At 41.7% G+C, this 14,870-nt stretch overlaps 1 protein-coding gene across 1 annotated transcript in view; it reads left to right on the forward strand.

The window, feature by feature from the left end:
* tbx15 (T-box transcription factor 15) overlaps nt 1-14,870 on the forward strand; it is a gene marked incomplete at both ends in the record, with an annotated part of 42,532 nt that overhangs the window by 7,347 nt on the left and 20,315 nt on the right. The window contains 1 exon segment of the mRNA XM_084314406.1: nt 5,449-5,568. Coding sequence (XP_084170532.1) covers nt 5,449-5,568 — 120 coding nt within the window.

The following is a 14,870-nucleotide window of genomic DNA, read 5'->3' on the forward strand; positions in this document are numbered from 1 at the left end:
CACACACACACGCACACACACACACACACACACACACACACACACACACACACACACACACACACACACACACACACACACACACACACACACACACGCACACACACACACACACACACAGTGTTTTGCACCAAATAAGACGCCGCGCACGCAAATGATCCCCGCACGCTATGTTTTTGAGGGGTGCTAATGTGTTGCACATGCATGGGCGGTGCTCCGGATGATATAGCGAACCACTTTGTAATCACAGGCTATAGGCCTACATCAGATGTGACTCATGTGAGGGTATTCCATGGCTGATGTCAACGAATAGTCAGCGAGGAGGACAACTGGTTCTAATTAATCTGTTCCAAATATGTTTTGGATTTTCTCACTTTTCTGGGCAACAATTACAAGCCAAACGGAGCATATAAATTGACCCACACAGTCCTCAGGAAGGACCTGTCCCCGCTCTCTCGCCTTGGGGGCACCATGTATAGGTTATTTCCCCTCTATTTAGAGCTTTATGGTCAAGATCTTTTTTTACGAGGACAAAATGGATGATTCAGCATTCGGCCTGATTAATGGAGATTGTGAAATATTTCCTAGTGGATGAACGCTGCTGCGTTGGATGAATAGCCTACGGTCGCCTACAGTATGTCAAACACGATAGTCTATATACAATTCCATTACTTTATTGAGCCTATTAGTGTGGCGTTTGGAGGCCAGCTTATGTAGCTATACTATTACCATCATTCAAATGGCAAAGCCAAAGTCTCCGACCATATAATTGATAGGTTATTACTTATTAGGACTATGGTAGCCATTAAAAAAGAACATTTATTTATTATTTTTCATTTAATTTCACGTCGATCATATATTTTTTTTTAATTGGTCATCGGTTTAGTTTCAAGGCATTGCTACAGCTGTGAGGGGTAGGATATTTATTAGCCAATTATGTCCACGAAAAGCCCTTATTTCTTATTTTGTGATGCAGCCTGTTGAGGAGAAGTTCGGCCTCTTTTCTTCTCAGTTTGGCTCCATGTCGCCCAGTGGCGTCCTTTCAGTAAAAGGCAAGGTATGGCGAGGAAGGGGGGGTGGGGGGGGGGGGGGGGGGGGGTGAAGGGGGTGTTTCCCCCCCTTGGTGGATTTTTTTTGTCAAATCAGTTGTGCAATAGTCACTTTTGGTGAGTTGTTTCTATACAATTCAGTTATATGACATTTAGGTATGACACAGGACTACACAAGCATTTTTAGTAGAAATGTGTCAACAGACTAAAGCAGGGAACCACAATATTTTCCATACGAATTATGCAGAATGTAATATCATAACTGTCTATTACTTTTCTTGCAATTGAGCCAATTTTCCTTAGGTACGGTTTTGAGGTGTGTGTTCAACAGAATGTAGTATCAAAAACACATTCACAAAAAGTATGGGTTACTGAATGCTTAACTGCACTATTATAATCACTAAGTCAGACCTTACCTGTGTCCCTGTATCACTTGTCTCTGCTGCCCTTTGATTAAAAAACGTCCCTATGTCCATTTTCCTTTTTTTTGGGCATATTTCAGTTAGTCACAGTAAAAGTCACCTAGTAAAAGTGAGATAATTGACAATATCAAAACATGCTAGGGCTGTACCGAATAGTTTGAAGCTTCGTTCATAATGTTGACATTCGAATTCTAAATCAACATAATTTTTTTTTTTTTTTTTACATTTTTATTTGCCAAGGTATGGCGAGTGCCATACCTTGCCATACCAAATGTACGCCCCTGATGCCGCCTTATAGGTCTATATCACCTCGGTAGCCTACATACAGTATGTTAACTATTTAAAAAAATGTCTTACCAACTTTGAGTGCCAAAATAGTGCAAACATTGCCCTCCTCCTCTTCTTTGGAATTGGATTTAGATCTTCTCGTAAATAGACCAACAACTCTGCATGCATGGAAGCTATAGTGAGGGCAGGGATGGAGCTGTGTGTATTTCATCCCCCTGCTAATAATAACCCTATAAATTCATAATAGAGGGGAAGTCAGAATACAGCCCTCTTTTCTCATTATGAAGACTAAGATTTATGACATTTAAATGAAAAAAGAAAAAAAAAATAGTAGCGTTTGAAGTGGAAAAACAAGGAATTATCAAATGTCTATAGTTATTTAATTTTTTTAGCTCATTTTCCACGATTTGCCTGGAGTTACAACATAGTGTAGGGCAGGGCTGTCAGTCTTATACACATCCTGAAGAAAGTCATCCATTACAGCTCAAACTCTCTTGACGATGAAGCGACCAGGTTGTTTTTATTCTCGATAGTATAGTAACAATATGTATTCAGTATAAACAATTAACACAGATGTTGTTAATGAATATTCATCAAATATAATTGTGTATCTGGGTGGTTGTTATGCTGGGATCTGACTGGCTAGACAATGGTCAAACCGTGATGCCATGGTGTCCCATTCCTGCTATATGGTGGATTTACTGCATCATCCACCAAGAGTTGTGCTGGTGTCTGTCCAACACTATGCCTTTTAACCTGATTATTCAAATTAATATAGGATATACATTACAGAAAGTATATCACAATGATGTCAGTGGCATGCAAATCTGATGTTTTTGAGCAAATCAAGAATTAACATTTTATTTATTTATATACTATATAGGTCTATATCGGTGATTATTGACTTGAGTTCAAATATATTGAGTTTATAGTTTATCCAACAAACTCTGCATCATTGCATACTGTACATCAGGGGTGGCCAACCTTTTTTGAACCAAGATCTACTTTTTTATTTACCACATAGCCCGAGAGCTACCAGCCAAAATTGTATATTGTAGCCGTCATTTGAGGCTTTATAAAAGCAGCATAATGAACACAAATCTGTCAGTGCAGAGTCCGACCTCATCTTAAATAACAAACAGCATTGCTTGTTGTAGTTAACAAGGAGAGGAAGAGTTGATTTAGCACAATTTTTTATTTTATTTTATATAATCTCATTTTATTAATCAAGATCTACTTGAAATCAGCCCGCGATCTACCTGTCGATCGCGATCGACTGGTTGGGCACCACTGCTGTACATAGTTGGTGACATTTAGGGTAAATGAGAAGTAAAGCAGTTGCTCAGCATCTCGTTAGTAAGTTAAACCTGAACAAATTGTCAACAGTGATTTAGGAGAGACACCATGTGTGTTATATATATGTGGAAAAATATTTGGGTTTAGAAATACCAGAATTACCCTTTAACAACACAAAGAAAGCTTTTATGCAAAATACAGTAAATACAATTTAAAAACTCAGATTTACCTCTGGTCTCATGTTAATCCTTCTCTCAAAAGCTCAGTCAATCAACTGGACAAGGATAAACATGTAAATAAACTCGTCTCTATTCCTTGTTGGTATTTTTCTTCTTTGGTGGTGGGTCTATCCATTTGTTCAAGCTTGGAACACAGTTCCAGTAGCTTGTGGTAAAGGGGCGCACCATTTGCTTTCATTCATTGCCAAGTGTGAGAAGAGCATTTATGCAGGTGAACACCAGGAAGGCTGCTGGCCCAGATGGTATAACAGGACGCATACTTAAGTCCTGTGCCAACCAGCTTGCCCCGGTGTTCACCGCCATATTTAATCAATCCCTGGCGGAGTCAGTGGTCCCTGCCTGCTTCAAGATGTCTACCATCATCCCTGTACCGAAGAAACCCTCCCCAACATGTCCAAATGACTACAGACCGGTGGCACTCACCTCTGTGGTCATGAAATGTTTCGAGAGGCTGGTCAAGGACCACATTTGTGCCTCCCTCCCCAGTGATATGGACCCTATGCAATTTGCATACAGGACAAACAGGTCCACTGACGACGCGGTCTCCCAGGTACTGCACAGCACTCTCTCCCACCTTGACCGTCAGAAGGGGGGCTATGTGAGACTGTTGTTCATTGACTACAGCTCAGCGTTCAACACCATAGTCCCCACCAGACTGGTGGACAAGCTGATCGAGCTGGGTCTGAGCTCCGCCCTGAGCGCCTGGGTACTGGACTTTCTGAGTGAAAGACCCCAGGCGGTCAGGGTGGGGGGTCAGACCTCCAACACCATCACCCTGAGCATCGGGTCCCCCCAGGGCTGTGTTCTAAGCCCCCTGCTGTACTCACTCTACACACACGATTGTGTGGCCAAGTTCAGCTCCAACTCCATAGTGAAGTTCGCAGACGACACGGTGGTGGTGGGGCTGATCTCGGACAACAACGAGAAGGCCTACCGGGAGGAGGTTGAGGTACTGGAACGCTGGTGCCAGGACAACAGCCTGCTCCTGAACATTGGTAAAACCAAGGAGCTGATCGTGGATTATAGGAGAGGACAGCAGGAGACACACACACCACTGATGATTAACGGGGCTACCGTGGACAGGGTGAGCAGCTTTAAGTACCTGGGGGTCCACATCTCAGAGGACCTGACATGGTCAACACACATAGACACAGTAGTAAAGAAAGCGAAGCAGCGCCTCTACCACCTGAGACAGTTAAGGAAGTTCAGAGTATCGGGGAAGATACTCCAGTCCTTCTACTCAGGAGCTGTAGAGAGCATCTTGACCGGAAACATCACTGCCTGGTATGGAAACAGCACGGCACAGGACAAGAAGGCCCTACAGAGAGTGGTGCGCTCAGCCGAGCGTACCACGGGTATTGCGCTACCTCCCCTGCAGGTTCTATACAACAAGAGATGCAAATCCAGAGCCTGCAGAATAATGAAAGACCCCCACCACCCCAATAACAGCCTGTTCCAGCTGCTGAGGTCAGGCAGACGCCTGCGAACCCAGCTACTAGGACGGAGAGGCTTAGGTTCAGCTTCTTCCCCCAGGCCATCAGAGCCTTGAACAATGAACATTGAGTGCCACAGAACACTGAACTATCCACACACAAGCACACACGAGCACACACACGACACGCATGCTGTGCACGCTCACACACTAGCAGCCACTTTAACACGAGCGGGCACACACTCACGTCGCACACACGCACACTTATGGCCAAGAGGAAAGGCCACTTTAAATTAGTATAACAACAGGAACAGTGTATTGCACTACTAAAGCTACCTAGCATGTCCTATATGCTCTGTAAATACTATGTACAGATACCGAGATGTCACACCATGTTACCTGTTACCTGTTTATTGCACAATGTTTTTTTTTTATTGGATTCTATTATATGTTGTACCACTGTATTGCACATCGTCGCGGGCAAGACCACCCGCATTTCATTGTATACTTGTATGCCGTGACAATTAAAACTCTTGACTTGACTTGACTTGACTTGTATCCCCCTTTAGTATGACGTGTGTGTCTCTCTCTCTCCTCTCTCTCTCTCTCTCTCTCTCTCTCTCTCTCTCTCTCTCTCTCTCTCTCTCTCTCTCTCTCTCTCTCTCTCTCTCTCTCTCTCTCTCTCTCTCTCTCTCTCTCTCTCTCTGTTTTTCTCCACTCAGGCGGATGTTCCCTGCAATGAGAGTAAAGATAGTTGGCCTGGACCCTCATCAGCAGTATTACATAGCCATGGATATAGTGCCCGTGGACAACAAGAGATACAGGTACGTCATCCATCACACGTGTGCACACAGAGGCACATATGCACATTCCTGTACAGTACGTACACATATGCAGGTGTGCATGCACATACATGATCAAGTGTGCACAGGTGCATGCTCAGACACACATGCACACAGACACATACACATGTGAGCTCATGTGTAACTATGCTCCCACATGCGCACACACACAATCACCACCACTGCAAATACTATTGGATATTGTATTTTCCTTATCTCAGTTCTTGGACAACACATAAATATTCTGACCTGTTTGGCTCATGTTTGAGATGTAACTGCCCTCTAGATGAGAAAAGAAAGCTCTTTCTGTCCTTGGACAGCATGTTGGTATTCTAGTAACCATTTATGGGTCGGGCTGCCTTCCCATGCATGGAAATGCAGGTCCAGTTCCATGCAAAACTAAAAGTGGCGCTATACAGTACTGTAGCTATATGGCCAAAATGTAAATTACAGTTTTTCTCAATTGCTTTGGTGCATTTCTCTGATCAGAATTAAAGTTTTCATAACTGTTAGTGCATTTCTCAAAACAATTAGTACAAACTGCAAAACCTAGGTGATAACCTGCAGAAGCGTGTCACTTGCTCAAAATGGATAATTCATTCCTCAAAAGCAAGTATTCATGTCAATGAAAGTGTCACTGTCATCAAAATGAAAAGTCCTGACACCATTGTTTATGAACAAGATAGTCAAATGGCTTTGCCATGTTTTCGTTATGACAGTTCACTCTGTAAGTGTTTTCCAATGCAAAAAAAGTCAGATCTTGGTGACACTTTCTGAAAATGCTCAAGACAGCACTATACACTATTTGCACGGCCATTTGAAATCTACAGTTACACATTGCTGTATTTAGTGAGGTAAATGAGTACAAGACACGTATGTTTCACATTTTTACTGCATATGCTCTTTGCCATTTTAATTTGTTCACAGCATTGTGCAAAAGAAAAATACAAACTAATTTACAACAAACATAAGAAACACCCTTTGGCCGTTGGGTAGAGCTGTGCACAACTGTAAACAATATTGCACATATTGGAACTGAATTGGAACATACAACATACACAGTACTGTAAATCATTCATTCACATCCAGACGTTCCTGTCTGTTTGGCTATTGGATTCAGGAATGGGGAGTAGGGAGGGAGATAACGCACATTATCCCATACAACAACGTACTTGGTCAGATGGTCGCCATTTAGACCCCTCTCATTCTCAGGGATTATGTCCCTGTAAAGAGTCTAAAAAAGTCAGCAGATGTTGTGTGTTGTATGCACCAATGCGGGGCATATGGGTGAGGATGCCGTTTTCTGAGATGGCTGCACACATTGTAATATTCCCTCCTCGTTGGCCTGGGACATCAGTGGTTGCTCTCTGTCCAATGCGATTCCTTCCACGCCTTCTACCTTTTGCCAGATTGAAACCCGCCTCATCAACATGAATGTGTGCAGCGATTCCCTGGCATCCAGCTCCATTCAGGGAAAAAATTATAAAGAAATGTATAAAATTGGCTTGACAGATTTTGACAACTAGTTCAACATATTTGTATGTAATGACTCAAGCAATGAAATGAGGACTATTAGTTTTATAGGGAATGACTATTCAGCAGTCATAAGTATAGTTCATTTTGACTGACATGACCTAAGAAAATGATAATGTTATAAAACAGCAGAGAATTGTATGAAAGCAATTGATGCATGTCCAAAAGCATTTGCAATTTGTTCGGAGGAATGAGAAACTGCTACTATGATGTGCACAAATTACAAAATGTTGTGGAGGTTGAACTAACAGTTATGAGAACTTTAATTCTGATCAGAGAAATGCACCAAAGCAATTGAGAAAAACTGTATTAGAAAATGTATTAGAAATCAATGGTACAAGCTACTAGTCTGTAATCTTGTGAGGTTGTTCGCGCAAATGAGAGAAAACTTTCACAGACTGGTCCCTATAATTTATTATAAAGCCAACCACTCTGTTATTTTCAAAATACGCAGAACTATTTAAATCTAATTAGTCCTACAAATGTTGTTCAAATGTCACAAACTGCAGCATAAAGTATTGTCATTTAGCAAAAAGTTAGCCACAGTACAATGCTGTACATTAAAGCATCTGACTGTAAATGTCACTGTATACATATAGTGTAAGGAGATGACTTTATCAATGTACAATCTCCACACAAATGTATTATGCTGTGGAGAAATTATAGTAGATGCACCATCTCAAGAATCATAATATTTTTTTTATTTTTTATCTTTTCCCCCCTTCTTTTTCAGTTTCTCTCCCCTCCCAATGTTAGTTGTTATGCCAATTCCCAATCCCCTTCCTGGGCGTTGCGCACTCTACCCCCTACCGTCGGTCTGGGAGGTCGGAGACTATCACATGCTTCCTCCGACACATGTGTACCCAGCCCACCACTTCTTTTCACCTGGCAGCGCAGACTTTCACTGGGAGAGTGTAACGTGTGGAAGGTCACACTACCTCCCTCCAGATCCTTCCCTCACTGTGCAGGCGCCCCGACCGAACTGTAGGAGTCACTGTTTTACAACGACCGGGACCCACCCACCGGCTTCCCTCCCGCTGACTCGAGCCAGTATGACGGCCGGCCAAGCCGGAGGCAACACTGACAGCTGGATTCGATACCAGTGTCTCTTGCGTTGGTGACAAGCGCTTAGTCCGCTGCGCCACCCAGCCGCCCAAGAATCGTAATTCTATCTCAAGAAACAAATCTTTTATACAATTTTGAATTCTTATGTCACGAATACATTGCAATCAAAGGAGAAAATGGCATATTTAGACAATTGCTTTCTTGTCCACCAAAATTCACCAAACTTTGCAAATAGGTCCGGTATGTTACCAAACTATGGCCAAATTAACATGGGGTCAATAATCTATAGTAGAGGATGAAAATGCCAATCTTGTATGAAGTGAATTACTTGTTTCCAGGGGTGAAAAGTACTTGAGTAATTGTACTTCGTTACAATACTTAAGTACTGTTTTTGGGGATTTGTACTTTACTCAAGTATTATTAGGTGTGTATACTTGTACTTTTACTCAATTACATTTCAGAGAAAAAACCCTACTTTTTACTCCTTACATTTAAAATGCAGACCTACAAAGTACAAATCTCACAGGTCCAACTATTTTAATTAGTATATTTGTTTCTCTGGCCAAACTGACGTTAACATTATTAATCCTGTGGCCGCTCTTTATTTAAAAACAGCCAATCAAATCCCCATCAATGGAAAATTAACCCGCCCATACCCATGCTGATTGGTCCTTGTGCAAGACTAGAAAGTAGGGATCTTTGATTAAACGCCTGCTATCAGAAGAATAGACAGTCAGAAAAAAAGTTTTTAATTTAACTTTTTAGTACCTAAATACATTTAAAAGTAGAAACTTTTTGACTTTTACTCAAATGTGTTTTTAGCCAGATACTCTAACTTTTACTTGAGTACGATTTTGAGACGGTACCCATACTTTCACTTAAGTATACATTCTGGGTACTTTTTACACCCCTGCTTGTTTCTTTCTGAATATGCCAGCTAATGAAACCCTACTAGTCCTACTAGTCCAAGTTTATCCAAATAATACAACAATCAGCACACTGTGTTGTTATAACAAGTCCCCGAGCATAACCCTCACAGGGATTCTGAGTAGAAGACAACATGCACACCACTCACTTTGTCTCTTTTGTGGCGCAGGGAATCAATTCCCCTGAAGATCCACTGTGGACTGATTTATTAAAAAAGGTGGTAACGCCGGCGTTGTAGAGTGTAATTACTTGGAACTCACAGTGTAACGTCCTTGTATCCGTACATATCAAATACTTACTGATTCCTACTGACACAGTGGAGGAAAAAATACCAAACAATCAAAGAAATACAGATAAAGAAAGCATTTGCTTTTATTGCACTTCATCCATATACATATTGATTTCATATGAGGAAGTTATGCCATAAGTTATGGGTAAATTGTCTTGTTTTCTTCCACTGTATCTACATGTAAGTACCAGTAGGAAGCGGTAAGTATTTGATATGTACAGATTCATACAAGGAAGTTACACCATAAGTTCCAGGTGATTACTCTCTACAACGCAGGCTGTATTAAATCAAATACAATCTTACCAAAGAGGTTGAGGTTTCTATCCCAAGGACCTTCATCAAGACGTGTTCAGATCAAAGTGACACAGTGCTTACATTACAGCCCATAATCGCATGATAGTCCACAGCTGTGTTGGAGTGTTGGAGGTCAATAATCAGCCCATTCACCTCAACATTCCCCCAGTCTTCTTTTCTCTTTGGAATTATGTGAATTGTTCACATATTAAAGTCAAAACACAAATAAACATGCCATCCCGTTTCTCAGTTGGCTCAACATGTTTACGACCTTCCATTAGCTACAGAGGTTGTGGGTTAAAGTCCTCTTAAGTGGTGCTTAAGACATGTGACAGTAATGCCAGTTCTTATCTTTATCATGTGAAACCTATCATTATGACGCCTACATAGTCAAGCTGAATGCTTTTAATTTTCATAAAACAAGTTATAAATGCTTCATCTTCCTCTTCCACTTCCACTTCTTCTTCTCCTTCTTCTTCTTCTGCTTCGTCTTCCTCTTGTTGTTGTTGTTGTTGTTGTTGTTGTTGTTGTTGTTGTTGTTGTTGTTGTTGTTGTTGTTCTTCTTCTTCTTCTTCTTCTTCTTCTTCTTCTTCTTCTTCTTCTTCTTCTTCTTCTTCTTCTTCTTCTTCTTCTTCTTCTTCTTCTTCTTCTTCTTCTTCTTCTTCTTCTTCTTCTTCTTCTTCTTCTTCTTCTTCTTCTTCTTCTTCGTCTTCTTCTTCTTCTTCTTCTTCTGCTTCTTCATGGCATACCTCCAGAACTATCTGGATGGATATATATATATATATATATATATATATATATATATATATATAGATATAGATATAGATATAGATATAGATATAGATAGATAGATAGATAGATAGATAGATAGATAGATAGATAGATAGATAGATAGATAGATAGATAGATAGATAGATAGATAGACAGACAGACAGACAGACAGACAGACAGACAGACAGACAGACAGACAGACAGACAGACAGACAGACAGACAGACAGACAGACAGACAGACAGACAGACAGACAGACAGACAGACAGACAGACAGACAGACAGACAGACAGACAGACAGACAGACAGACAGACAGACAGACAGACAGACAGACAGACAGACAGACAGACAGACAAACCCTGGGTAAAGGGGGAAATATGTTTTAGGTGAACTGCTATTTAATGGTATTGGGAATCAGAAACAATGGTCTCTACTGTATATACCCATGGCAATGCTTTTCATGATGGATCTCTCTGGATATGTAATAAGATTGATATTCTCTTCTGGCGTATAGACTACTCCTTGGAGGTAGAGCGGGATACCAGAGAGGAGAAGATTGAAATGTATCCATCATCTCTCTGGCCGAGTGGATAACTTATAACCCGAGTCTACTCCATAATTCGGATAACTCTCAATATCCTCATTCAGGTATTACGACGGAGATGGAGAAGCCTGTAGAATGGAAAGAAAGAGTGTCTATATGGCAGCGTGTCTAGCTCACCTGCTCCTTCTAATGTCAGGTTTATGTTTCTGGATGTTAGGTTTATGACTCAGTATCGTTATTCTGGTGATGATGGTGGGAATGGAAAGGACCATTGAAATGGAAGGAAAATAGCAATAGCTTATAGATGATGCTTCAGTGGCTGGTGTTATGTCCATAGGGCGCCGACGGCATTTATTTTCTCAGCAGTTGTTTGTACGTCGTGATTTGAAATGTTAAACCCTTGAGATGAACCATGATCTGGCCATGTAGCTCTCTCATGTCACTCTCAGGTTGGGATTCCTTTCGTGGCCGTCATGTGAATATGGTCAATGTGTGTGAGCCTCTCTGAAGAGTTGTGAAACGTGGTCCCTGTTAACACTTTGAATGCCACGAGGTGGCGCCAGAGGTAGCGCTTCAATGCCACCATCGGCGCCAATGTTACGCTTAATATCGCCTAATCTATGTTTTAAATTATGGCTATGTGTCTAATCTGCCCGTCGCTTATCAAAGAATCCTTTTCCAGTCAGTGCTGTCAAGGCAGATTGGTTTTTATCGCTTCATTTACGCTTGAGAGCATTTTGAAAAGCACCCGTTTTGAGGTAAAAAAACAGTTCATTCTGGGCCATTCTATGATAATCGTCTTTTACTGGAATATTCCAGAACGTTGATATTTGTCGGCCTATTTATGAATAGTTTTCAAATAAACGCTAGATGATCAATATTATACGTGCACGCAAGCACATTCGAGCCGCGCACGGATAATCGCTGTGTTCATTTCCTCTTGGACTTTTACAGTGAAACCGAAAGAGCCCATTTCACAAACAATGAACATTGAGTGCTCAGAACATTGAACTGTCCACACACAAGCACACATGAACACACACACGACACGCACACTGTGCACGCTCACACACGAGCAGCCACTTAACACTTTAACATGAGCGGGCACACACTCATGTCGCACACACGCACACTTATGGCCAAAGGAAAGGACACTTTAAATTAGAATAACAGGAACAGTGTATTGCACTACCAAAGCTAACTAGCATGTCCCATATGCTCTGTAAATAACTATGTACAGATACCGAGATGTCACTCCATGTTACCTGTTACCTGTTACTGCACAATGTTGTTTTCTTCTTTTGATTCTATTATATGTACCACTGTATTGCACATCGTTGCGGGCAAGACCACCCGCATTTCATTGTATACCTGTATGCCGTGACAATTAAAACTCTTGACTTGACTTGAAACAGCTTATATCTTCATCGAAATTAGTCTGATTATCCTAACACTGATAACATAGATTCCTTACCTGACATCAGATGGTATCCAACTGGTATATTCCAATTCCTGATCACCATTCGAAAAAATCGATAAGTGTATGGATCCAACGTGTGTACAGTGCAGTACATGATTCCGCGGGTCTCAGAGGCTCCAGAATGAACTGTGATAAACCCGGCTACATCAGTGGACTGGAAAATGTGGAGTACAGGATTTTTTTCCCCATCCATTTTCATTGAGTCCATTCCAAAATCCCTTATGTCATCTGGGAGACGATAGGGGGCGCTTTTTTCCACATCTGATCGCCGGCGGCGCTCGGTTATACTTGGGTAGGCTTGCGTGATGCAATATGATTTCAGATCGCAAAAAGAAAAGAAAAAAAAATCCGAGAAATCTCGTGAGTGGCTTTCAACATAACTATCGGAAACCCGAGATATCTCGTGAGTGGCAGTGAAAGTGTTAAGAAGAAGAAGAGTCCCCCTTTACAAGATGTTGCTTTAAAACATTTTGGGTGTACAGTATCACTAGTGAGTATCAGTGTCATGATAACTGATGTCCGATATTATCAGCCTACCGATATTGGCATTAAAATGTAATATAGAAAATGATCGGTATTGTTTATTTTTTTTAAATTTATTTAACCTTTATTTACCCAGGCAAGCAAGTAAGAACAAATTCTTATTTTATTTATTGTCAAAAGTATGCATAATGTTGTGTTAATTCCATGACAAGAGATATGTAATGGGGGGGGGGGACCCAGCATATACAGGTATCGGAAAATTAAGAGTTGGACAATATCGGTATATCGGATATCGGTAAAAAAGCCAATATCGAACATCCCTATTGATAACCAATGTGGGCTACCTTGGAAACCTGCTCTTTGAATATATATATATTTTAAAAGTCAAGTCAAATAAAACAAAAATGGAATTTTGTCTTGTTTTGTCAGGACCACCCATGCCACAGACGTACTGTATTGACATTCTTAGCAGTAAACAGAACCTCATCTTGGATCATCTTGGGTCACCTCGGAGAGAATCTTGACGAGCCCCTCCCCTATGTGAATAATACACATATGGTTTGTAGTTTCATGGACATAATGCATACTTCACGCATTCTTCATTTTGCACAGTTGTTTATTTATATAGAGTTTTCCATTGAATTACAGTAGGCGTTCTGCCCTGTCCCTCGCCCAGGCAATCTCTCAGTCTCGCACGGGGGAGAGAGAGAGAGCGCCCAGTGAACCAAAATATCACGGGGGATTTTAGAAGCCAAAAGATCTTGTAAAATTAAATAGGATTTTCTTCCTGGCTGGGGAATTTACCACAGGGCTTTGCAAACTGAGCTCCGAGCTGTCACTGGAATGTCTCAGAGTCCTGAGGAGTTGGGGTCTGGAAACATAGCCTTTATTGGTAGTTGCTTGCTTTACTTAGGCTCTCTGCCTCTCCCCTCGTCTCGTTTGTACCAGGCTCGTTAAACCTCCATATATTACCGCTGTTTCATGTGGACAGTCGGTCGGTTGGTTCTGAGTTTGAATTGCAAAAAAAATTATATATACTGTATGTAAAAAGTGCAGACACCAGCGCAGCCCGAGACGCTCCTCATCTCTCTCACGGTGTGTGTCCAAACACATGCATTAGGATACCACACTACACACACACACACACACACGCACGCACGCACGCACGCACACACAGACACACACACACACACACACACACACACACACACACACACACACACACACACACACACACACACACACACACACACACACACACACACACACACACACACACACACACACACACATCCTGTTTTTCGGGATACACACCAATACACACCAACCTAGACATGAAAACAGGATGTGTGTGTGTGTGTGTGTGTGTGTGTGTGTGTGTGTGTGCGTGTGTGTGTGTGTGTGTGTGTGTGTGTGTGTGTGTGTGTGTGTGTGTGTGTGTGTTTGTGTGTGTGTGTGCGTGCGTGCGTGTGCCTGTGAAACACGGAGCTGGATAGGGGGAGTATGCGTCGCTCCCCCCCTCACCCCCCCATCTGTCCAAAGGGTGTCACATAAAGTCCGGTCTTTATTGATTGTGCTGCTGCCAGATGGCAGATTTATAGAAGATGAAAGGGTCCTAATCAAATTTCCAGTCCTGTTTGGGGCTAAGGTTTCTCCTTCTTAACACTCTCCCTGCTACACCGAGCGTAACCCTAAACACTGCCCCGAACAGGAAATTACACAAACGCCTGGCACCCTGCATGGATGTGTTTGTGTGTATGTGTTGTTTGAGTGTATGTACTTATGTGTGTGTGTGTTTGTGTATATGTGCTTATGTGTGTGTGTGTTTGTGTGTTGTTTGTGTGTATGTGCTTATGTGTGTGTGTTTGTTTGTGTTGTTTGTGTGTATGTGCTTATGTGTGTGTGTGTGTGTGTTT

This window comes from Notolepis coatsorum, assembly GCF_963971535.1.
Source record: "Notolepis coatsorum genome assembly, chromosome: 5".
Lineage (NCBI taxonomy): Eukaryota > Metazoa > Chordata > Actinopteri > Aulopiformes > Paralepididae > Notolepis > Notolepis coatsorum.